The 27037-nt window shown below is 40.9% G+C and overlaps 1 protein-coding gene across 1 annotated transcript in view; it reads right to left on the bottom strand.

The window, feature by feature from the left end:
- Positions 1–26213, bottom strand: part of b3gat2 (beta-1,3-glucuronyltransferase 2 (glucuronosyltransferase S)) — a 79324-nt gene extending 53111 nt beyond the window's left edge. The window contains exon 1 of the mRNA XM_050070962.1: positions 25209–26213. Within this exon, the coding sequence (XP_049926919.1) occupies positions 25209–25745 (537 nt within the window). The 5' untranslated portion in view covers positions 25746–26213. The remainder of the gene's footprint in view (positions 1–25208) is intronic.
- Positions 26214–27037: the final 824 nt, after the last annotated feature.

Raw genomic sequence — 27037 nt, 5'->3', positions numbered from 1 at the left:
AGGGGAGATGGATGGGTCAAACAAAACAAGACTTTCACCCCGGAGACTGCCATTTGTGTCTCTTGTAAAATCAAAAGTTAATGTTGTTTCAACATAACCTTATGGCAGTTATGTAGCCCCTCCTCGGGAAACCAGAAGTCATCATTGTTTTAATGTTACACGCTATATAATTTATATGCAGTAGTTGTGCACTTACGTGACTCAAGTATTGTCTTTACATCACCTTATGTTATTGTTACATAACAAATGTAATTATTTTAACCCAAAACATGATCTCTTTTTGTAAAACAAGTTTTGTTACTTAAACCTAACTGCAACCATTTCACAACATTAACCATGTGTTACCATGTGTTTCAACTGTGCATCACATAGAGACGCTAAAGGGTGCCCTGTGCATCACTGTCAGACGCCGAGGGGTATGACAAAGTGTCTATATTTGACTATCTGGCAATAATCTCCGAGCGAGATGAGCTGATATAGAATGTGGCGTTAAAACACTGCAGACCATTGATTGGTCAGGGAGAATCGTCACTGGCACAACATGGGACATCCTGCACAAACCCATAGTTTGTAAATAGCCATGATACCAACAATAGCGACAGCATTTTTAAAAATTTCCTTGAGGTTAATTTTAAACAATGGCAACCTGTAAAACTATGACATACACTACACTGTACAATTAATAAAGTGCAGAAATTCCTCTGTTTGGTTGCCGATGAAATCATCAAGAGCTGGTGATAGATCCTAGATAGAGCAACAGGCGCAATGTCGCATTGACGATGCTGTCACAGCAGTTTGATGGAGCATAGCTATGAAAATCAGCTAAGAATCCTGCCTACACTGACAGGGTATCTGCCGTGGAAAATGAAATCGAGAAAAATTACTTGGTACCAAAAGTGAGTCGATCTGAGTCAAATCTAACCATGCAGTGGAAATGAGGCAAATGTCATATGATGTTTACAAGGATTTGCAGATTATTCCATGAGCCCTGTTTGTTAACAATAAAAGCAGTCTTTTCTAAGCGAGGTCTGGTATGGGGTTCATGAAGTGTCGTTAAGTTCACTATCACCCAAAGTTCACAAGCTGCATAGAAGATGGCCATTTTCAGACAAGGGCCTTTTATATAAATGAATATCAGTGTTTATTACATCAGCATGGAGAAATGACTAGCTATCGTTAAATCTCCGGTAATGAAACAAAGAGCTGAATGTAGAAGTGGAGGCAGCAGCATTTCTATAAATCACACATAAACAGAGGAGAATTCAACAAGCTTGACCTTTCTTTTATTTGCATTAAGCACCAATTTAAAATTAATAGAAGTGTGTTGCATTGCATTCAAAAATAATTTTAAATTAGCCATAAATAATTTAATAGACTCTGCCACACAATATAAAATACCACCATCCCATAAAGGCTTGGTCCAGAAAGTGGCACAGTAAAGTTCAGCTGTCAGTTCTCACCTTAAAGCTAGCTAATAGGACAAATAACTCAGTTTACTTGAGAGACATATTGATGCTGGTAGCCTCTGTTTTCTGTTTTATAACTATCTGTAAATCATGCTTGTTTTCTGGAACATTTCATACTCTGGCAAAGTTTATCTACAAAATGTTCACTGCCAATGTATTTCATTTGTTTCCCTACAACGTCCACCCTCGCAACATAATATTCACTCATGCTTATGGTCAGGGACAAACTGTGGTCTTGTTTAAATACTGAGTCAACAGTGACTTGAAGCACAACACAGAATGTTTTTATTAACATGCAATCTTTCAATAACCAGGTGGTTTAAAAAAACCTCTTTGTTTAGTGGAAAAAATGTTTCCACTGAATAATTAAGGAAGCAATTACATATCCAACAGATAAAAGTTTACATAATGATAATACTACTACTAATAATAATAATAATGAGTAAATCTTCAACTTTTTTGAAATTAGGATTTTGTAAAATAATGAAAACTGATTGTTAATTAGGGTTACACAAATCTCACTATCTTCATGCAGAGGGACCATATTTTCCATATTTTGGGACATAATGGCCAGAATACCCTGTAATGACTGGTGTAGATACATATAACAACATCTATGACTTTTAGTTACTTCAACATCAACAGTAAGGTTCAGCAAAGGTCTTTTTAGCCCAACTTCCACCAAACACTTTTGGTATGGTACCTTTGAAACCAAAAGTTACCCTTCAGACATGGTGCCTAGACCCTAGGGTCCGATTAGCGTTTCCACCGCAAACAGTACTCTTAAATGTGGTTGGGGTTGTTGTCACTCACTGCTCTGTCCAGCACTCGCTATATTTTCTCATCACCTGCGACACAGAGGGAGGTCTGCATCTCATTTATCGTCCACAGAATGAGGTTGCAAGCAAACATTTTCAGAACAAAATAGAAAAGACCGTAGTGAGTCTTTCTTTATGTGATACTAAAATAGCAGGTTTGTGCATTTAGTCCTTCTCAGGCAAGTGCAGGGTTTCAGTTTTGCCGGAGCCCACAGGATTGATGCTCTGCAATGCTTTTTCTTTTTTTCTCCAAATGAGAATTAGAATATATGCAGTCCAAATAATCTGGTCGAAATTAATATATATTTTTAAACGCTTGAAGATCCACACATTACTAAAAGTGTATGTCAACCAAGAGAGACAATAAAAACTAATGGAATGGTCAAAGTTACCATTACTAATGTAAGACTTGTAACAGTATGAAAAGTGGTTACATAAGCCTCAAAACCAATCACAACTCAGCCATGAGTGACCGTCCACTATTGATCAATCAACGGACTGCAGTGTTCACAGCTCCACCTTTTAGAACCAGATCTGTGTGCTAGGTACCCCAACAGAGGGGTGACCAAAAACGGGGAAGGTACTGAAAGGGTCCCTTGGTACCATCCACAACTTTTCATAATTGAAACAGAAAAAATGCATACTGAACTGAACTGTGCTGGACTGCTTTGTGAAAACGGGGCTATAGTCGATGTATACAGCCTGGAAAGCTTGGGGGTTTTCTTGTTTGCTGTCTTTCGGGACTTGATGATTTGGAATTTTGGGCTATATAGATAAAATTGACTTGACATTAAATTGGGTTTTTTTCGGCAAAAATGCTCCTATGTAACAAAATGTAACGAAATGTTTGGAATATGAATATTATATGGATTTTTACTAATAAAATACCATGTTTTGATACTCGATACACAGGGCCAAAGTGCCTGCTGGTGGACACAAGGCTTTTGTGTGATCACAGCTCAGGCAACAAAGTAAATGCTGGCATTGCAGACTTCTGCAAGCCACGAAAATGTTACCTTTGCATGTTTCATACGTATCATATGAACGTTTCAAAAGTGATGAATAACATAAGCTGACTGGGTCATGCATCTTTGCATACTAAAGTTTGTTTTGGAGTTCCACATGGTTCTGTGCTTTCCCTTCGTAACATCATTAGAAATCCCTCTGTAAACTTTCATTGTTATGCAGATGATACACAATTATATCTATCGATGAAGCCAGAAGAAACAGATCAATAAACTAAACTTCAAACATGCCTTAAAGACATAAAAACCTGGATGAGCTCCAGTTTCCTGATGTTAAATTCAGACAAAACTGAAGTTATTGTTCTTGGCCCCAAACACCTCAGAGACTCTTTATCTGATGACATAGTTTCTCTAGATGGCATTGCTCTGGACTCTAGCAGTAATATTTGATCAAGATTTGTCTTTTAACTCATATCCTGTCTCAAAAAGATACAGAAAAATTAGTCCACACATTTGTTACATCTAGGCTGGATTACTGCAATTCCCTATTATCAGGTTGCTCTATTAATTCTTTAAAAACTCTCCAGCTGATCCAGAATACGGAGGCACATGTGCTGATAGAAACTAAGAAACGAGATCATATTTCTCCTGTTTTAGCTTCTCTGCACTGGCTCCCTGTAAAATTCAGAATTTAATTTAAAACCCTTCTCCTAACTTACAAAGCTCTAAATGGTCAAGCTCCGTCATATCTTAGAGAGCTCATAGTGCCCTATTATCCCACCAGAACACTGCGCTCTGAGAACGCAGGGTTACTCTTGGTTCCTAAAATCTCCAAAAGTAGATCAGGAGCCAGAGCCTTCAGCTATCAAGCACCTCTTCTGTGGAATCATCTTCCTGTTTAGGTCCGGGAGACACCGACTCCACATTTAAGACTAGACTTAAGACTGTCCTTTTGGATAAAGCTTATAGTTAGGGCTGGCTCAGGCTTGTTTTGGACCAGCCCCTAGTTAGGCTGACATAGGCCTAGTGTGCTGGGGGACCTCCTATGATACACCTAGCCCCCTCTCTCCTTCTTTCTCTCTCTCCTCAGTTTCTTCTTCATTTGCTAACATTCACGTCTTATTACTGCATGTCACTAACTCGGCTTTACTGCATGTCACTAACTTAGCTTCTTCTCCAGAACCTTTGTGCTCCACTATCTCGCAGGTTCCCTTAAAACACAGCTACGCCTGGATCGTTTGTTGTGGTTGTGCTGCTGCCATGGTCCTGCCTGATGCCTCCTGCTGCTGCTGTTATCATTAGTCATACTTCTACTGTTATTATACACATATGATTATTATTGTCACATACATATACTACCGTATGTTACAATATACTACCAACATATTGTACCACAACTACCATTATTATATTTATTATTATTATTAATATTATATTATTACTAAAATTAATGTTATTATAGTTATTGTCATTACTGTCTACCCTGCTTCTCTCTCTGTCTCTGTCTCTCTCTGTCTCAATTCCCCTCTCTCTTTATGTATCACTTTGTCATTATATCAATCTGTTCTGTACACACGCCATCTATTGCACGTCTGTACATCCTGGAAGAGGGATCCCTGCACAGTTGCTCTTCCAGAGGTTTCTACCATTTTTTTCTTGTTTAAAGGGGTTTATTTGGGGAGTTTTTCCTTATACGCTGTGAGGGTCCAAGGACAGAGGGATGTCGTATGCTGTAAAGTCCTCAGGCAAATGGTGATTTGTGATATTGGGCTTTAGAAATAAAATTGAATTGAAGTGAATTGAATTGAATTGGTGAAGGGGACTGTGGATGGCAAGTCACCTCGGTGAGATGTGTGCCAAGCTGCAAACCAACAAACAAAACCGATTGTGTTTTGGTGAGTCATTGCTGTCTTTCCAAAGGGTTTTTAGCCACCAAACATGGGTGTTTTTTTGTGACTGGTCATTGTTACCCCCCAGGAATTATGCCAGGAGAAGTGGTTGCTTTTTACAGAGACACTGCTGCATTTCCAGACGGGACAGTGCCACATAAAGCACTTGTTTGAATATACAACATGATCTTTTCCTAACTATCATCCTGTGGTTTTTGTGCCTTAATATAACCACATATTAACCACAGTGTTGTTAAAATGTAAAGAAATGTAAAGTTTCAACATATTCACTAAATAATAACACACAGATGTAACATAAGTGGTTTGCAAAACATAAAATGGCAAAAGAATATTCTGGCAATTTGTTTGGAGATCACCCTTAAGCAAATGACCAGCAGCAACATGTCTGTTTCAATCTGATCACCAAACATTCTTAATTAATAATAAATAGATTTCATACAGGCAGCTAAAGATTCATTGACTTTGCCTTCCAGAATTGAGCTGCTCTGAGTTGGGACTTGTGAGGAAGTGTGAGCAGTATCCTGACTTGGCAGCTCTGACTGCAGCTGTGCAGATTCATCCCTTTAGCGCCTAAATGCTAACCAGTGAGTTGGTTCCTCTGTTTCTGGCTGTTGACCAGGTTTTCTTTGCTGCCAATTCAGGAGCAAACCAGGAGCTCAGTTTATCTTTTATTCATCCATTTTTACTATCATCTCATGTGTTTTACTGCAAACAAAACCAATTTTAAAAACAGTTACTCCCACTTTGACTTCTCATTATCAGGATATTTTATACCATTAACTAAAAAATAAAAGTGTTATTGTGTTGAAGTCCTATTTAGGTTTGTAAAATTTGAAAAGCAGGGTTTCAAACACTCACCAACACTGCAACAAACTTCAGAAAGTATGAAGTCAAAGAAAAAAAAAATCGATGCAACCTTGAATGTAATCCTCTGCACAGAAAGGCTTCTATTTTGGGAAATGTGAGAGTGTGTGTTTTTGTTGCTTATTTTTCACTGGAAACTGAGTAAAAATCCATATTTTTAAAGCAATGTACAAATGGTTTTTACAGTGGGAAGGAAAACACACACCCTATCTCTTTAGGCTGGAATAAAGCTCTATGAAATCAATACAGTGTATTCATCACAGCAAATAGCAACACAGTGAAAATGTTTTATAAAGAAAGGGTTTAAAAGGATAAACAATGACAACTTTTATGAAAATATAGTAGATTCTTTTAGGAAATATTAGCAATTGTTAAGGGGATTGTCCTCCCGGAAATATTAGAAAGTGTGTAGAAACAGCTAGCTGCCACAGCAGATCTTAGTCTTGTATGCTGTCAGTTCAGATCAAGACCTCAGAGAAGCTACGAGTCCTACATGTTATTCCTACAGTCCACAGTAATCCAGACTACATCTGAGAGCCCAAAAAACTGTCTAAGAAAGCCAGAAACCACAGAGCTCACCCTTATGATCAGGGTTGTCATCAGAACTCTGCAACTTCCCCACAGGGACTGAATTGGGGAAGTAAAAATAGTAAAGGTTGCTGTGAGAGCACACAGTGGGATTTTCTGGAGATAAAGTATTTTTCTTGTCCCGAAGTGCCACAGCTCCACAAGAATACATCTCTCCTTAGGGCGTAAAAAAATCAGCAAATTCTCTGGGTCTACACATTCAGTCTCCTCTTCACTGTCTGTGAAGCAGCTATACACTTTAAACCTAAAGACATCTGTCTTAGTTCATTGGTTTCTGGTGCAAGACAAATTATTTCCTTATTGGAGATCAATAGAGTTTCACATGTCAAACACTGACTGGGAGGCCCAGTATAGTACATGTCTTAAACATTTGGTTGAATGGAGTTCTCTCTGAGCAGCAGCAGGCACTTTGGCCCTGTGTATCAAGTATCAAAACATGGTCTTTTAATAGTAATAATCCATATTATATTCATATTCTGAACTTTAAGTTACATTTTGCAACATAGAAGCATTTTTGCCAAAAAAATCCACATTGTCATGTCAAGTCAGTTTTATCTATATAGCCCAAAATTCTAAATCATCAGAGCCCTTGAGGTCCTGAAAGACAGCAAACAAGAAAACCCCCAAGCTTTCCAGGCTGTATACATCCACTATAGCCCCATTTCCACCAAGCAGGCCGGTATGGTACAAATCAGTTCAGTTCAGTAGGCATTTTTTCTGTTTCCACTGTAAAAAGTTGTGGATGGTACCCATGAACCATTCGGTACCGTTCCCATTTTGGTCATCTCTCTGTTGGAGTATCTAGCACACAGATCTGGCATTACAAGGTGGAGCTAAAAACACTGCAGTCCATTGATTGGTCAATAGTGGATGGTCACTCTTGCTCAGGGCTAAGGTTGTGGCTGGATTTAAGGCTAATGTAACCACTGTTCATACTGTGGCAAGTTTTACATACATTAATAAACTAAAACTATAATATGAAATTATGTTTTGCTACCTCTTGCAACAGCTGTTGTAGAGAAAAAAAAATCACAGGGCTGACTGCAGGCAACTTTTACAACAAAACATTTACTCAACGCCACCTTAAATTTCAGTATGACAGCTTTACCCATTCCATTTGTTACTATTGTCCTTCTTGGAGGACATACACTTTCAGTATTGAGTGAGTCTTCAAAAGTTTACAAATATATATTTGTATATTGTATATATTTATATATGCCTGAGAAGGACTAAATGCACAAACCCACTATTTTAAAATAGTAGCCTGCTATTTTGTTCTTAACATGTCTACATGCAACCTCATTCTGTGGACGATTAATGAGATGCAGACATCCCTCTGTGTCACCAGTGATGAGGAAATACAGCAAGTGCTGGATAGAGCAGTGAGTGACAACAATCCCCCCCCCCCCCCCCCCCCCCCCCCCAATTTAAGGGTACTGTTTGCAGTAAAAATGCTAAGCAGACCTAGGGTCTGGGTAGCATGTCTGAAGGGCCACTTTTGGTTTCAAAGGTACTATACCGAAAGTGTTTGGTGGAAATGGCGCTGATCTGACCCTCAGCAGGCCTTTTCCACTGCAGACCCAGTCAGCCTAAGCCATGACAATAAGCCCAGTACCCAGTACATCCATTACCAGCCCAGTTGTCAGATAAGAATGTTGGCATTGTATGTTTCTGCAAACAGGAGATACGATACACTTATGTTTAATACGTATCATATCAACATTTTGAGAGTGACGTAGTTCTGATTATTTTAGGGTTATGTTGTTGTCATACAGTTGTCTACGGCAGCAGATCGTTCTGTGTTTCTACTGGTCAAAGTGATGGCTGTGATGGGAGATTGGATCTCAGTGAAGGGCAAGTGGTCCATAACTTTAATTTTGGAGACAAAAAATGTAGGCTTAGTGCCCTGTGGTCCATTGCTCAATAGGAAAAGGGAGTAACGTTGGAAGTACTTTTAAAGTAATTGAGTTACTTTACTCAGGGAGTAAAGTAACTGGTTACTTTTTTAAAAAGTAATGCAGTAACATACTTTGATTACTTTTAAAGTAACCCTTACCCAACACTGGTCCCATATGAAACTGAAAGTCAAGGTTGACTTCTTTTAACCTACATACTTAATCTGATGACACAGCCATACTCACTCTCCTCAGAGACAGGGACTCACCAGGAAAACAGAGCTCATCTTTGACACCCAGTATCACAGTAATCTCACCACCCCTCATTGCTCCACCTCCATAACGGCAACCACTTGGGGGACTGGTTGAGAGCTATAAGTACCTCCAAATCATCCTGGACAATATACTGAGCTTTAATTACTAAACATCAGACATACATAAACAAAGACTCTCTGCCATCCGCACACTCAGGGCTCTCTCAGTCAAACCTCATCTCCCGCTCCTTCTGTAGTATTATTGAACCCATCCTCCTGTACTGCTCCACCTACTATCTCACCATGCTCACCTCACCAACAAGCCCCTGAAAATCACCAATGTATCTTCTAAAATAATTGGCCTCCCAACCTGCAACCTGCCAACCCTCATTGACATTGCCACCAATTGCAGAGCACTGACCAAAACACACAACACACAAACTCAGCCACCCCCTCAACCCATGTTTCATCCACCTCCCCTCTGAAAGCAGCTATTCTGCAAGAAACCTTGCTTTGGGAGGAGTTTTGTGCCCTCAGTCATTACTGCCTTAAATAGCCTGGAGTCACTACAACAGACTTGTGTTATGTTGTTGTAATGTTCTTGTTTTTTATATCCTGTGTGAAACTTGTTTTGTCTGTGTCTCTGTGGAACAGTCCTGTGATTGTCTGGCGACCTGTCCAGGGTGAACCCCGCCTCTCGCCCAATGACAGCTGGGATAGGCTACCCTTTTTCTAAATCTAACCAATTAGTTTTGGTGCCAAAGCCCAGCTGTCCCCCCACCGTGTAACTGCAACACAATACGTGCCACCACCGAGCGATGCGCTGTTAAGACGTCGTGGTAATTTCTTGTATTTCTGTGAGATCAGGTTTGTGCCATCAAAACTTGGTATTTTAAGCCAAAACATAACACAACATCATAAGCCATAGACTGTAAAAATAATGGATGTTGCCATTGTGGTATCACCCATTGGTTTGTGGAGCCCTATTCTAAAGGCTCAAGTCTGGCATTTCAGCTGTGGCCATCTTGGTTTTTTGGTGACCATATTTGGGCGTGAGGCTGGCACTTTGAAGGAGTGAAAGGTGAATCTGCATGGGGGTCTATGGAGCCTCATCTGGCCATTAGAGGAACTGCAGTTTTTGGCACTTCCATGTTGGTTGAAACTTCAAGTTTCAACATATGCACTACATAGCATCATACAAACGTTTCATATCCATGGTTTGCATAAATGTACAATGCCATAATTTATTCTGGCAATTGGGTTGCAATTACACCTTTTTGTTTCCTGCTATGACATTCCAAAATGTCTGCTGTGAAAAAGGTCACTTTGGATTAAGAAAAACTCAGAAATAAGACTAATAAGATCCCAATATGATATGGAATGATGTTATAAGGATTGGATCAGATGTTCAGCAACTTCCAAGTGGTGCCAAGACAAGCACAAGTATGACCTGGAGCTCAAAACCTCCTCTATGTCATTGCTGTCTCCTGGTGTCTTCCAGAGAGCAAATATAGTATATGACAGCTACACTATGTTTGTGTCACCATCATCCGTCCTCAGTGCTGGTGCTGAGAGACAGAGAGGAGGGGGAGTATTCTAAAAAAGGAGTTTCCTTCTCTCACAAAGAATGTTAAAGGACTTCACATGATTTTCCATCGAGCACACTTATGCAGAGTGAAATGGAATTTAATCCATATATAATAATACAATAAAATTATTTTGTGTATCAGTGTTTAAATGATTCAAAGGCTGGAGTGATTCCAGAAAAGCTTATTTCATTCTTCTACCTCTTTTGATAAGACCTGCTGACAACAGAAGCTCTTTGCCCTTGCTCTCCACACTCTCTTTGCTTCACTGATGAATCTGTAAAGGCCTTTGTTCTGTACTGTACATCAGTTTGGGCTGTATAGTTGAAGGCACCAGTGGACACTGTCATGCGTTACGAAAGCTCCTGTCTCATTATCAATATGGATATCTTCACCAGAGGGTAGACGCCGCACTGAGATAACAAATAATTCATCTTTGCCGCACATGAAAAATAATTTCAAATGCGGCTGGGTGCACGACAACCCACAAGTCCTGACAAATTACAGCACCGGCAGCTCAGTGAGTAAACGCATGCTATTTACAAGTAAACAAAAGAAAAGCTGGGGGTGAAAAATACAGTGCTGAGAGGAATCACATTTCATCTGACTCGCAGCCAGGACACTCTGTCTGGGAGCGCTGAGGCTCGGTCGGGTAATCAACTCTGACTCCCTTCGCTGCAAACAAATAGGTGAGAAGTGAATTGTGTGTACACACAAAGAGACTCTTAATGATGGAGTATATGAAATCCATTATGGATGTTCTCGTTTCCTGCCTCCTGCCCCGGAGAAAGAGCCATCATTGTGTTGTTTGCGTACCGGGACGAGCGTTCGGGTGGCTGGGCCGGGTGTGATTTTAATCAAGCGTATTTTTATCTGTGTATTATTAATATGCAAGGCAGAGGCAATTGGAGAAAGGGAGGGAAGAAATGAGCTGGGAGAAAATGAATGAATCAAATTAGAGAGGCCGGGGACGGGCTATGAAACTGTGATGCAATAGAGCATGATATGTGTGCAGGTTGACTGCTTTATGGGTTTATGGGAAAAAAATGAAAAAGATGAAGTTGCATGCATATTGTGTGTATGGTTGTGCATACATGAGTATAAACCTATACCCAATGTCCCAGTGTTTCTTTCCAACAGGGGAGCTAGTTGTCTCTGTGCACATTCTGTACATGCATTAGTGTATATACTGTACAACATGTCATTTTGTGCACAAAACAAAATATTTAAAGTGGAAACAGACAACCTTTCAACCTCCTCACCAGCGTTTTCAAGTGGTATTATTGTTATTGACACTGTCACTGAGACAACCAACCACTTTCAGTTTTCCTCAGAGCCGAGCAACTACCAGAGTTTCCACAGTTAGCTCCCGGGGGAAACAATAGCGCTATCCTCTTCCAGTTGTGGTTGTGAAGCGGTGGACTCACTTCCTTTTTGCCGTAAATTGAGTCTTCATTTCTCTGGGAGATTGTACCCGATGGAAGACAGAATTGCATCGTGAAAGTGAGGCTTACAGGAAACCAAACGTAATGCCAATGGCGGTGTTGTGCATGTTGACACTTCACAAACAGTGGCTCAAGGTTCAGTTCACAAGGATCAGAATGAACTAGTTCACATTCATAGTTCACCATTTGAATTTTGAAGTTCTCAGTCCCAAAAAAAGAATTTTTTTGTGTTTATGTCTTCTGTTTTTTTCTTGTTGTTTTTTTTAATAAAATAAAATCTTGTGATCAGCATTCACTCGCAGGTATTTCCGAAGACTGATCAGATGCTTCAGCCCAAGTTTCAAATTCATTTCTAGGCTTTATGCAACTCTTAGCTAGGCTAAACTTATCCTGACTCGAGCTGTTGGTGGTGTTGAGTCGTATTGTTTGCGTATACTGTTTGTATTGCGCGCAACAATTGTTTCTATTATTTTGTCCACCATGTCCATATCATGAGAGTAGGCTAAAGATTAAAAATACCTCTCTTTATGAAGAAATACAATCCAACAAAACCACAAACTACATACAAATCCACCATGCAGTTGAATCAGCACCTCTTTCAAACTGTTTAAACATTAGAACCTTCGTGAAGATAGCATTTATTGCAGGACTGTTGTATTAGAATGCAAAAGTTATATCTAAGTGTACCTTACAAACTAACCTTGGGGTCAGAATGCTGACTGCAATGGGTTCCACCACTACAGGTCAGCGATTACTATGCAGGCCACAGGGCACACTATAAATTCCTATGTGTAAGCAAATATTGAAGACAGCAAGTAACATTTTTATACCTCAAACTATACTAGACAAAATGGTTTGAATGTTAAACGAAATCACAACGAGTTTTAAAAAGGTTGTGAGTGTGTTGCAAGATCTCAGCAGAGATGTGATTGGACCATTAATGGCAGACCCAGGGAAAGTTTTCCCTTACACCATTTCACTATTATGAAAGACAAAACTCCACACACTCTGAAACCATGACATTTCAAAATGATCATAATTTTTTTCTACAGATACAATAATTATCATGCAATAATTACCATGCACTAGGCAACACTGTCTCAACTCCACATTAACACACAGACATGAGATTAATACTGTTCATGTCAGCTCACTCTCTCACTCTTTTACAAAATGTGGAACAATTCCTTTTATAGATCGTTCTAATGTTGAACACATCCTAAATCATAGATAATAGCCAATAAGCAATATGTTGAAATAGTAGACAGACCAAGCAGCAACCTCTGGGGCTTAAAAATGAGGCTAATGCAGAAATGCCAAAAACTGCAGTTGCTTGAATGGCCACTTGAGGCTGGCTCCATGAGTGAATCACTCCTCATAGACCCCCATGTTAAAATGTCCAACTTTGCAGCAGAAGTAAACATGCTTACAGCCTGGTACAAAAAAAATATTTGGTCTCAATAGCTATTTTCCTCATTCACTGCAACTGTACCAGTGGAATTTTTATATAACTCATCCATTTAAATGTCATTAAGGCTTAAAGTTATACAGAATTGAAGGTGTGGTCCCTTTGAGTGACAGGAGGGTGTTGTCTCTTGACAAGTTGCTGCCATGGTGACAACATTGGTTAGGTAACGTAATCATGCTGTAACCCAAGATTCATAGAGTATAAATGCAGCTATTTCAGTGTGTTTTCAGTTAATTTAGGTTAGCTGTAACGTTTTGCTCAACAAAAAAGTTTTATTCGGCATTTGTTGACTACAAAAAGACCCTCTATGGAGTTTCAGTGGTTTTAAGATTGTGTTTTACTCGCGAAAAAAACAAAATAGCATTATCATAGTTAACCATAGATGTAAATGCACTGTGCTAACCAAGCTAGCAGCTAGCGTAAGGGTTAGCTCCATCCTCCTGTCCAAATATGGTCACTTGCTCCAAAAATCCAAGATGGCGAAGACCAAAATGCCAAACTCGAGGCTTCAAAATGGGAGTCCACAAACCACTGGGTGATGTCACGGTGGCTACGTCCATTATTTTATACAGTCTATTAGACTGACTCACCAACTAAAAGCAGATCACAAACCACTACAAAAGCCATTACCAATCCCATGACCAGAAATACCCCAGACATGGCTCCTAAAAAAATTCAGTTGTCCTTGCAAACCCAAAATTCATGAGAAAAACTGAATTTTCAAATATCAAAATTTGTGAGCTATTATACAGCCTCTTTTGTTAGGAAACACTGAGAAAAACTGAGAGCAGAGTTTTGGCACATGGCCTTGAAAGCCCGTCACAAGCCTGATAACAAAATGTGTCAATTTTCTTCAGTGAATGTCAGCTTCTTTTTAACATAAATGTATCTCAATCGCTGTCACACACAGCGGTGAGTGAGGGCAAAATGGGGATTTGATGAGGGAGTAGAGAGTATAGAGAGGGTGTGTAGTCAAACTGCAAATTCAGGAAAAAGGAAGGTAGTGGAAATAAGCAGAGAGCTGGTGCATAACGCCTTTTTACATTTACACTGGCCCTTAAAAGCCTTCAACCTTTCCGTCACCTTCCTCTCTCCCCATCCTTATCCTCCCGCCAACCCCACCACGGACAATTTCTCTTGGCGAGGTTCGTCTCCTTTCTGCTTCGCTTCCCTGACATTACAACCCCCCACCCTCGCTTCTCCCACTACAGTATGTAATTATGATAATTGCTCATAGGGGTTTGAGGAAATTGAATTTCCCATTTTGCTCTGGCTCCTTTATCCCACCAGTTCCTTTTTGTGCTGCCCCCCTCCATCTCCCCACCATTCTCTGCAGGCCTAGAGTCTGCCGCTTGGACACTTGAGCAAATGTACTCATAATGTTTGCATGCGTGTCTTTGGATCAATGATAAAAATATGAAACAAATATACCAATATGAGAGAGGAAAGTCTAAACAATGAGAAAGTAAAATGAAAATCCAATTTATTTCAAAGAGTTAAAAAAGAAAATAAAACATATTGCTAAAGTTTCTGACCCCGCTGATTGAAAATGGAAATGATCTTGGCTGCATTTCAGCAGAGCAGTGGATTTCTACCACTCACACACGGTGAAAAGCCATATCAGAGCTAATAACATAATAATAATAAATGTACACTGGACCCAGTATGGCACCATTCGAGAAAGGTGTCCCTGAGTCACACTTCAGCACAGGGCATTTGCCTAAGTACCTGCTCCCTAAAATAGTTGCTGCGACTGCTGTGTAGCTCTCAGGGCCGGGGGAGTTCAATTATTCAAAAAAGGTCTGACGAAAGTGTTGCCTGCCTGACAGGCTGCTGCAGCTGAATCAAACAGCTCTGCCATGCTGCCGTCAGCTGAAAAACCCTCCATCCCCAGAGTCAGCTTTTCAGGAATGAAGAGGGGGGACAAAAAGCACTGCTTAATTTTCCTGATTGCTTGTTACCCAACCAAGTTGGAATAGGTTATACGTGACCCAAGACAGTAAGAGTTGGGTTCAAAATAATGGCGAACACTCACCAAAGAAACTGCTGAGATTCAACAGCAGAAAGGTGAGCAGTCGGACTATTAGATGGCTTTAAACATTTTAGTTGAACCCAGAAAATATGGGGATCCAAAGTGTTCAATAAAGTATTTATTCATCCATCAAGACAAACAGGACAGAGCCAGTTCTGTGACTGTATATTGTATGTTTTAAAAATGCATTGGATTATTTCACAATTTAATGGACAAATTATTAATGTATAGACTGTTGATTGTCTAAGGCCTCATTTACACAGGCCTCATACGTCATTTCAGGTGTCTGGTATGCAGATGAAATCCAGATGAGATTTAAGACACTTTCATTAACACTTAGACACATATATGCATCTGTTGGCCACATCACAAATCTGATTGCAGTCTGTCTTTGCTTTCCTGGTTACATGTAAATCAGGGTCAGCCCTCTTCCAGTGCAGGGGGAGGTGATAATGCACCTGAAGGTGTTTGGTAAGTGCCTTGTTGCTTTAATGAGATGGGGAACAAACAGCTAATTTCAGTGTAATTTCAGTGAAAGATTAGCTGCTGTTATCACAAGGACAGATGAGACAGACCATGGATGTATTTAAAGGGGAACACCACCTAAATGAAGGATACCAACATGTTATTTCCATGGCCTAGGAAAGTTAAATTATTAGTTGTGAACATGAGCTAATCTCTCTCAAAGCAAGAAACTACAGAAGTCTTAAACTTGTGATGTCATCAAGTATAATGTCTGGAGCTGCTCCACAGAAAACTGGACCGGGCTGATCATGGCCACGTTTTAAAAATACGTAATAAAAATACATGCCTCATCTATATGATGGAGCTATGGTAGCACTCAGAGCAATGAGCAAATTGAGTTTACCTGCGAACAGACTGGCGCTTAAGAGGAATAAGGAGTCAGCTGACAATGACGATATAAAACCAACCAGGTCTCACTCCAAAGTGAGAAAGTCCAAAGTCCAAACAGTGCTTGGTCAGTGACTTCAGACACTGATGAAAAAAGCTGTCCTTTTACGTTTGCATGATAAGCAGCCAGTCGCTGTTGTTGTTCAACGGCACCTGGTGATGTCAGAATGTGTTTCATAAAACAGTCAATAACACACGTTTTCAGCAGTTGTGAACCAACGCAATCACAAGAGATCCTTGAGCAAACAGTCATAAATATGCACACAAAATATGAGGCTGATTGGTCCAGTAGTTTGCAAGATTACCTGGACCCATGGAATGTTTACTTTTTTATATCCAGGTGAGCATTATTCTATTGTGCCTTATATCTAATCAGTTCTGAAAAAGAAAATGTTCCCATATATTCAGAACATTCCACTGGGTGCTCTCAGGCCCTGTTCATAACTGGTATTAACATGTGTCTCAGGTGATCCAATCTCAAGTAGACAGCACTAAATACAGGTGTAAACAACCACCAAGTAGCATCCCGATCCCTCAAACCACTTTAGAGGTGGTCTGGCGTTTGACCACGTATCTTTTGTAGTGTATGCTGATGTGTCCTGATGTGCTCTGTCAAGAATGCAGGACATGGTGGTTGTTTTGGTGACAGCACGCTAACATTCTGTAACTTGTTAGACAGAGTGTTGCTTGACCGTCCAGCATTTTGCCATATGGAAAAACAAGTACTGTATTCTGCTGACAGCGATATCTCAAAGTGTACTGACATAACTGCTAATACTATGACTAGCGAGCAGCAGGCAGGGTGGATATAATTACTGCGCACCAAGCCCTTTGACCTTCTAGTGTAGGTGATGTAGGCAGTAATGAAATCTGAACACAAGTGGTCTGCTGGAGACCAGGGGCGGACTGGGACAAAAAAACAGCCCTGGACTTTGACTCGGCCCAGCCCACAACAACCGGTGCGCATACGGTATGCGCTTCCTTCTTCTTCAATTTGATTGGCATCCAATTTAAAGGCTGCCACCTAGCGGACTGGATGTGGAACAGTAGATTATCAGGGAGAATAAGGAAAAAAAAACAAAAAACGGTGATGACTCTGTGGCGGCCACCGGCAGTCCTCGAGTACCGGCCATTCTGTGATTCTCCAGAACCTCCAGATGGCCAGTCCGCCCCTGCTGGAGATGCATGACAGACACAGGTGTAAACTGCGATGTGTCCATTTGTGTTCGGATCACCAAAACGCATGTTAATACAGTGTAAACAGGCTCTCAGTATCATCTATACCATCTTTTCCAATTCATTGTGTATGGAACAGTTGTAGGCTTTTAGCACTCTCATTTTTGGATGTGATAGACAGTAAGTTCATGTTTGCTCATATTTTTGGACTGTCTTAGATCATAAAAAATAAGATGTTAACATTTTGGAAATGGATGTAGTTATCCTTTAAGGAAATCAGATCAGTAAGTGGATATTTCCACAGCCTGCTAACTGACAAAGTTACACCATAGGAGATTATGTATGTATGTTGGACAGATGGATGCATTTACATCTTTGCAACATCCAATGTAAATAGAGGGTAACTGCTTATATTTCTTGCCACCATGTAGTTGTTGCCATAGTGATGTTGACCTTTTCCCAGTTTTGAAATGAACTTGGCAATCATAACCAAAACTACGAGAATAAGAACCCAGTTGTAATGAACCGAAAATAGGAATTCAGTGCTATACACAAATGTGTATTCCACAAGTATCACTCCACCTTGAACTGTGAATAAACCAAAGCAAGCAAGAATCTGCATTATTGAGCATCTGGGAGCTACATTTTTGTTGCTGGACTGCCAAAGAAAAAAATCTTCTCCCGTTTATTTTCTACCACCAGAGAAATCCACCCACTGTGCTAAGGGAGGTATTTTACTAAAATAACCCAAAAGTCATCAATGAGGCCTCATTCACTGTAGCTTAGGGAGTTTCTAACCCTATAACAATTCCATTATTCTGGGTATGAAATGGTTTTTACTGTCCAATGACAGTTTAAATGCTGTATAACAAGCTTGTCTGTCCTCACAAGAACACATTACTGGAAGAAAGTATTAGAAAAGGGAAATTTTTTTGGAATGTTCATACAAAAACAATCAAATTTAAAGGAGATATATAAAAACTTGTATTATTCAAACAAAAGAAACATCATGTTAGTGTGGTCTGAAGTGAGGAGCTCCCCAATGATGGCGGCACACTGACTCTTGAAGGCAAAAAATGCTAAATCACCTTAAGAAGCCAGCAGGAAGCAGTGTGTGCTGAGGGGCAATCAAGGTGTAATTGCACGGGCTGCATTAAATGAGCAGTCTTGCGTATTCTGACACTCTATTGACTGCTAGGAGGCGACTCAGCCGGAACGTGTCGTCTGCATAATAAACCAGGCCAAACTGAGACCTGACTAATGTGCGGCAACAGAAAATACACCTTTTAGCTCTTGTCTGAATGCTAAACGTCATTCCATCTGACTACTCACTCTGCTAGAGAGTGAAAAGAGATGAAAGGAGGCTTGTTAAACATTTGCTACGTACCAATGTTTTTTTCATAAGGGGAGGGGGGCGCAGGGGGCTGTTGTAATACATTTTGCTCATTACTCTGTGGTAGTTTGTAGCCTCTTGGAGCAAAAACAGCCTGGGCAGCTAGTTTCATGTAATCAGCAACCCAGAGTCAGGAATGAAGCTGATTTTGTCCCAACTGGGGCTCCTCATTTATTAATTGGGCAGCTGCAGGTCAGTAACCCTTTGCCTTTTGCTCTTCAGTAGCTAATAGAATGATAAAATTAGTTAAAATCCAAATATTGAAAAAAGCTTGAAGAAATTAAGGTTATACGCATTTATATTTTACAATCATCCCTACTTAGCAGAGTCTACTTGTAGATATAGTTTTTAACACAAGCTTTTAAAGGAGCAGTTTAAAATTTGCCAAGAAACTCCCACACACTGCCTAAAGAAAATGTGCAATATGCAAAAGAAAAGAAATATGCAAAAGAAATAAATTTATTGCGATGTTTCGGTAACTAGGCCCTCATCAGGCAAAGGAGCAGTACATGACATTCAGGGCATTAATGTAGCAGCAAAATACTATTTGCCATAAACACATATTGATGTATGGCATCCTGAGCTGAGAATGAAGTCACATTACCTCTGTGTGTTGTAATCTGAGCTTCTCTGTTATTTGTTGTTGTAGAATATCCAGCAGTGTGTTTAGCGCATGCAAGTCCATGTGTTTATCCCACTGGCTAGTTAATTGCAGCTGCTCTGTACTGCGCTCATACGGCGGTTCCTGCAGATAACTCCGTCCTGAACTAGCCAGTGGGATAAACACATGGACTTGCATGCACTAAACACACTGCTGGATATTCTACAACAACAAAGAACAGAGAAGCTCAAATAGAGGGAACAAAGGAGACTGAAAAACAACTGCTGCTCACCATCAGGTGCCCTTTATCACCTGATCACTGTTAGTGCACCAGATATAGGTCTGGCTGGACCAAGTTTGCCACAGCATCAGTTCCACTTGGCTACATTGGTGCTATTCGTGCTTTTAGCACCATTAGCTGCTGACCACAAGTTCAGCCACCTCCATGTTAAGAACCGAAAGTACCCAGTGCACCAGTGCATAATGTACAGAATTAGGGCGTTTTTCCACATAGCAGTTTTCTTTGGCAGAAAAGCAGTGACGGGGTGTTGGGGAGTGCTCATCCCAGTGCTACATACGTGCTACTCATGGGTTTTGCTTCTTTGACAACATCTTGACATTAACATAACAATAACAGAGGGTTAACTAGGCTACACAGTAAACAACAAGCTTAAAACACATATAGTTACAATAGTACAGCAGTCACCAGCAACATTCAGTGTCCGGCTCATCTACTTCCATAAATGGCCTTTTCAGTCTTTGTTGTGATAGTTTCTGACTGACATTTCATACAGCTCAGGACAGAGAGTGAATCAAGAGGAGCTTTAAAAGGAGCAGCAGTGATAGCTATTTCTGAAAAGTTCAGAGATTTTAACTAAAAGCGCTCAGAGCCACTGCACAGTGCTTTTTCTCTAAGGTGGCTGCATGCACACCCATACACTTTCCCCTCATTGAAAACGACACTGGCGCTCAGAAAAAAACCCTATGTGGGCACAGGCCACTAAAAATCTATCTTAGCACAGTATATTACTCGCATTTGTATGTTGGAAGAGTTATTGGTTGCTGTAATCCTCAATGAGCAGGGGAAGTAAAACAGGACAAGGACTGTGGGTTTTGTGTAGTCAAACTATAAAGGTATTGCTTTATGGCCAGCATAGAGACCCATAACTCTTGCCTTGTACATATGGCAGAATTTTATTAAGCTTAAGAAATGTATGAGTAAGAATTAGTATTACAAAGAGTCACAGTAAAATAATATTTTAGTTGCGAAAAAATGTCATTTCAATCATTTTTCTTCTTGAAATGATATAATTGTTTCTGGTATGAAGCTGCCACCCACTATAAGCACAGTTACTGCTATCAGTCTAAAGCCTGCAGACAGTTTCTGCAGGTTATTACTGCTGTATGACAGCCTATTATCTCTCTATGACAGGCCATTACCTGCACAGAGGAGCTGGGTAATGAAATAGGCAGGAGGACAGAGAGAGGACAGTGTGCTATCAACAAATCAAACAGATGCTCTTTACACTGAGCCGCAGGCGCGGAATCTAACACTGAGACTATGTGTCAGAGTAGACTAGCTACAGTACAGCGGGCTCACAGCACTGATGATCTTTAGCCAAGTGCTGCATTCAGGGATGCAACAGAGGGGAAAGCCATAAAGAGTCTGCATGTGATTCTAATTAAAGCTGGATTTCTTTAGTCTGGAGCAAAAATTCATTTTGCTGCATTTTGTTTGAACGGACTGACTTTAGGGTTATTTGTCTGTAATTTTAGCTAAACTTGATGGTCAAAGCACTAACCCAGACTGCAGTTTTTCCTCAGCCCATTTTGGTATTAAAGGAATACTTCACCCACAAAATGATCACTTGTATCTCATTAGCTCACCCCGTGTTATGTGGAATTTGTGAAGAAAACTGTTTTTCTCACATTGAACGCAGAATCCAAAAACAGGGAAAATTCATGATGAATTTGAGTGAAAGAGGGCTGTGTTTAACAGCAGCAAAACTACTTTAAAAAATCTACGTGAACAAACAACACCTGCGGTACAATCCAGAACTCATCACTTCCACACAGGGTTGTCCATAAGGGGCCATAAGGGGGAAGCTCTGGGAGCCCTGCCACTGAAGGGGGAGGGGGCATGGAAGCCAGCCATACTTTTGTGCATCCTAAATATAAGCAATGACAACCTCATTTCATTATGAACCAAAATATTCACCATTACTTATCAAGTTAGCAAAAAAATAAGCATTGCATTTATTGTTTAAATGCAATGCTAATTGCAACCAATAATGCAACCATTGCAAGACCAACAAAAAAGCAACAAAAGAAAAGAAAAAGATAAACAACGGTGGCCAGCAACGTGAACTAAAGTAATTTATTTTTAAATGTTTTGTATCATATAAACTGATTTCACTTGAGAGCCTTTAGAAAATTGACACTTTATAAATAAAATAAAAAAAATTGTTGGATAATCAATAGTGAAAATAAACCCTTATATTTACTGCTTTTCAGAAGTTGCATTTGCCTCTCCTGATGAGCCAGATTTCTCTTAGGAGGCATCTAACATGCAGGTTTTCAGCCATCAGGCTTTGTTGTCACATGTCCAAACAAACCAAATGAAAAATGCAAAGCTGCAGAGCTCAAATAAAGCGCATCAAACACGAGCAATGTAAATGTGACTTGGGTTTACCTTGCTATTTGCAGAACAGATTTTAGATGTAAGCGGAGATTGCTTTCAAAAGAAGACAAAGCCTTCTCGAATCAACATGGTGCAGCTAAAGACAGATTTTTGTGCCTGCAAAGGGCCAGTAAAATACTCAAGTCAAAGAGAGCACAGTATTTCTGAATGGGTCCCAGATGACCACATTAAAGCTCACCAGTCTCTAAAATAACTCAGCTTGAAATTGTTTATTTTCTAGTAGTGGTATTACAAGTACAATCAGGTATATTCCTTCAGTTTTACAATGTTATTCAGAGCAGTGTTACCAGGCAATTAATATAAAATGTTTTGCATTCTTAACATTTTATTATTGGAGCAAATTATACCAATTTCAGACTTGGAGCCGGCAATCTTTGAATGGCAGTAATCAGAGTGAGCAATCAGAAATCAGCAAAGCATTCATTCAGAGTGTTTGTGCATTCATGAGAGTGAGACGACTGGTTTCTTGCTTCTGACACTCATCTTTCTTCATTACTGAAATGTCTAGAGCATGGTGTTGGAGGACAAGTGTGTGTGTTCAATATAAAGAACAACTGATTGTTAACAGTGATGTGGAAAGAGATACCCCTATACGTACATGACCCAAGAGAAACACACCCTCAGACACAGACTTGAGTTACATGAGAGTATCAATATCCAAGGTTGATACTGGCATATCATATGGCCTGTTGTCCAACTCAGATTTGCAGACTGCAGCTACAGCTCTTTAATGTTTATCACTATTTATATATCAGAAGACTTTCAGTCCAGATATGTCTAAGGACTTAGGGGCATGGGAAGGGTAATATACTTTGTATATTATGTATAGTATATACATGTAAAGCATTTCAATTTTAGCTGCTTATGACAGCCCGACACCCATTAACCAATAACTAAACACTTAATTTGTAGGCAAAAAAATGCAAATAATGTAAAATACAAAAGACCTTTCATTTTTGTTCTGCTCTCCAATGACTCTGTGAGCTTCAGCACGACATTTCAAAGTGCTATCCATTTAGCAGAAGCAAAGATTAACTGATTTGTCTTTTATCTTATTTTCTGTTGGCTTTGCTGACAGGAAGCTAGCTAGCTGCTTTAACATACAGAAATAGCCAGGCTGCAAAACCCCTGTAGCATTGTTAACTATATAAGTAATGTCAACACGGCTAGTGGTGCTTGCAATGCTAACAGAGCTAACAATAATGCTAAAGAGGGGGTTAACTCAAAATTGATCAAAATCTATCTATCTATCTATCTATCTATCTATCTATCTATCTATCTCTATAGTAGTCTATAGTATTTCATTTACTATAAATAAAAAAAAAGACCAGTATCACTATCAACCACTCAACTATCTCACCCTCATATAGACTTACACACACACACACACACACACACACACACACAATCCTGCTTATTAATTCTGTGCTGGATCAGTAGAAAATTGAACAGTAATGGTGGTGACATACAAATTTGAAAGAACTGGCAACCTTCGGTGCACCAACCTCCTCCGAGCACCAGCACGGCCACAGCCGCCACCCATCTCTCTGTCAGTCAGCACTCCCTCTTACTCTGCATCTGTTCTTTCTCTTGCTCATTTAAGCCTTCACTCAGCCAAGTGTCCATACCGCTTCCCTGCTTTCAGGACTACAATACATTGGTTTAACAACCACCTCTCAGGAGAAACGAGCGGTCCTCAAAACTGGGTCTGGAGCCTCCCCAGGGTTTTTAGTAAGGCTCCAGTGGGACCTCATAAACATGAAGAACCGGTGAATTTCAATGTTTGGATTCCTTTGAAATGATCCCATTTGGGGAAAGCCTAACAATGACTTTTCCTGTGCAGCAGAATGGTTAGAGCCAAACAGTCAGATATGGGGGAAATAGACCCTTTACCCTAAAACATGTAGTACTGATGATGTGGAAAAACGGTGCTCAAATAGCACATGCTATTAAATATATAGCTCCTCAGTCTATTATCCCCCCACATTTCATCAGGTGTGCGATAGGGTGTGCAGGGATGGCTCTGAGATTTATCAGGGCTGTTTAATGGTGGGCTCCATACATACAGGTGGAAAGTACAGTTAGTCAACTCAATTCCCTATAGTTAAATACAATTTTCAGGGACTATTGAATTTGTCTGACTGCTACTGTTAGTCTTACTTTACAGGTTAACATCTTACATATATACACAGGATCAGTAATAAGATACAGTGCAGTAGGAATACTGTTGGACTGAACAACCCAGCAGTATGAAAAGCAGTTATGTGTGTATTGGCTACAACATCATACTGCTGTTCACTGATTAATAATCATCTAATTACATAATAACATGACTCTGAAAGGGGCCATTCTGCATAATGAGAAGGCTGACTTCTGATACTTTAAAGCAAGCCTATGCACCTTAAAAGGCAGCGACTATGGCCACAGGTGGTAATAAGACAATGGTCACTGTTAAAATGTAGTGTAAGAGTAGCTCAAGGACAGAAGTCTCAGTCATGAAGCCTCAGTCAGTTGTAGCAGCAAAACCCAAGCAGGGCATGGGCTGATCATAAGACAACGGGCCCCTGAGCACAGATACACAAAAGGCCCCACCACCTCTCCTCTGACACACAGACTGTGTGCTAGTTTAGCCTATTTTTTTGTTGCTGTTTTGTGTCTCTTCATAGTCATTATGCATCTTTTGGTGCAATTGTGTATTTTTTGTGTGTCTTTGTGGCTGTTTTGAATCTCTTCCTGGTCCATATTAATTTGAGTGGCATTTTGCAGGTGAAGGCCAGGAAGGCCCCTGAGCGGTGTCTAGAAGGTCTGTTTCATTACTTGTAACTTTGCCTTTTAATTTGTAAAATAAGTTTCATTGTGTGCCTTTAAGGAGACTAAACTTTGCTGATAATACTTATGTTATTTCACATTTTATATGTAGTCTATTTTTAAATGCAGGACTTTTATGTGTACAGTAGGCTATTTTAACTCCATGGTTTTCAAACTAAACGACTTTAAATCCATAGGCTACATTTTGTGTATGAAAGACGCATCTTGCCAGTTACTCCCATGATGTTCCTGGTTAGCAGTAAAGTGATGAGAAGTTACCAAGACAAACAGTAATAACGCAGGTGGCATATGAAATGTCCGGTTACCTCCTCAAACAGCTCCAGGCTGTACGTGTTGTCGTCATCCGCGAAGAAAACCACACCGGCGTCCCGCCTGCTCCGGTGCTGCCGGAGCCACGCGAGAGCCACATTCCTCTGTTCGGTGGCGCGTGGCATCCCGGTGCGCTTGAACCGGCGGGGAGTGAACACATGCAGGTGCGTGTACGGCACGCCGCACCGGGCCAAGAAGCGCGCCACCAGCTCCGTGCGCGAGGTCGAGTCCTCTACTACGATCCAGTGGAACCGGGGCACCTGGCGGAAGGCGTGGGCCAGACGGGTCAGCTCCGCTTTCTGCACCGGACGGGTGTAAGTCGGTGTGATGGCGTAGATAACGGGCAGAGCGGACTGGTTCTGGGTGCTGCCACCCACTCCCGGTGCGCCGGTCCGGGCCGCCCGCTGCGCCCTGCCGGTCCGGCTGGCTGCCGGAGCCCGGATCGCCCTTTTACTGTCGATATCGATCATGATGATGACAATAAGGACCCAGGGCAGCAGGATGAAGAAGCGGCTGAAAAACACTGATTTCATGGCGAGGCTGAAGTTACCGTGCGCCCTCTCTTTCACTCACTCCATCACACACAGAAAGGCACCGACAGACCGCAACTCCAAGAACCCTTCCTTTAAATCCTGTGGTTTTATTCTTCACACCCAAACATCAAAAACATGCACCTTTAGTCCATCTCAAACTATGTACAGCACAAAACCTTCCGCTGCGTTCCCCCGTCCCGGCGGGACCGTTTCCCCGGAGTCCCCCTCCTCCTCCTCCTTCTCTTCTCTCGGATGGGACTTGAGTGCTTCTTCGTCGTCCTACCCTCCTCCAGCTCACTCTCTCCCAAGCCCCGTTAAATTCCCATGTTCTGTCGTCCTTCAGCGCGTGTTTCCAGAGGAGAAAAACAAGCCGGAGCGGTCCTCCCTGCAGCGGGCGGTGATAACCCACCGATGTGCGCCGCCGAGGAGCATCACTTGGCGAGGACGGAGCGCTGCTCTGAGTCTGAGGATAATAAGGCAGGAGGGGAGGAGCAGGTGCACAGCAGAGGAGGGGAGACGGGATAGAGTAGAGAACCTGGGGAGAGAGAGAGAGAGAGAGAGAGAGAGAGAGAGGGAGAGAGCGCCAGAGGAGAGAGGAGAGGAGAGGGAGGAGGGGGGGCGGGCGAGAGGGCTTGTTATGTTGTGCGCATCAGTGTCCACTGAGAATAAACCCTGCTGATAGAGAGGCACAGGGAGAGACAGTGAGTGAGAGAGTAGCCTGTGTTGTATCTCATGCTGTGTTTGCCAAGAATAAATTATTAGATAGAAAACAGGGGGATTTGGTATGAGATCTCGGAGGACAGGATACCTTCAGGGGTCTTTGAGAGAGTTCCAGGGGCCCCTGGGCTGAAAACACCAGAATCGCTTCTTTTCAGAAACAGAACTGTTGCAAACTTATTTTAAAATTAACAGGACATAATGATAAGAAATGGGTCACAATATGACCCCATTCTGTTAATGAGGTCTGTGGGTCTGAGTGTAACAAAGACTTTTGTTTAATAAAGTTAAGTGGTAAGCTTTGTGTAATCACATTTAAACAGAGATCCAGCCTCTTACCTGACTGTGATGATCTGTTACTTGTCTTCTCCTCATGTAATAGTAAACTGCATATTTTAGGGTCTTGAACTGGTCATACAAAACAAGCAACTTTCAGATGCCATCTTGGTATTTAGTAAATTTTGAGGCTGTTTGTCACTACTATCAAAAGAAAGGTATTAATTCAATAATCATTACATTAATAAAATAAATAGTAGACTGTAGTCCAATTAGACTGATTTAAAGGCAGAATGTGA

The sequence above is a fragment of the Epinephelus moara genome, chromosome 19 (genome assembly GCF_006386435.1).
Source record: "Epinephelus moara isolate mb chromosome 19, YSFRI_EMoa_1.0, whole genome shotgun sequence".
NCBI classification, from domain to species: domain Eukaryota; kingdom Metazoa; phylum Chordata; class Actinopteri; order Perciformes; family Serranidae; genus Epinephelus; species Epinephelus moara.
Note: the sequence above shows the minus strand (reverse complement) of the source record. Positions and strands in the feature narration are given on the sequence as shown.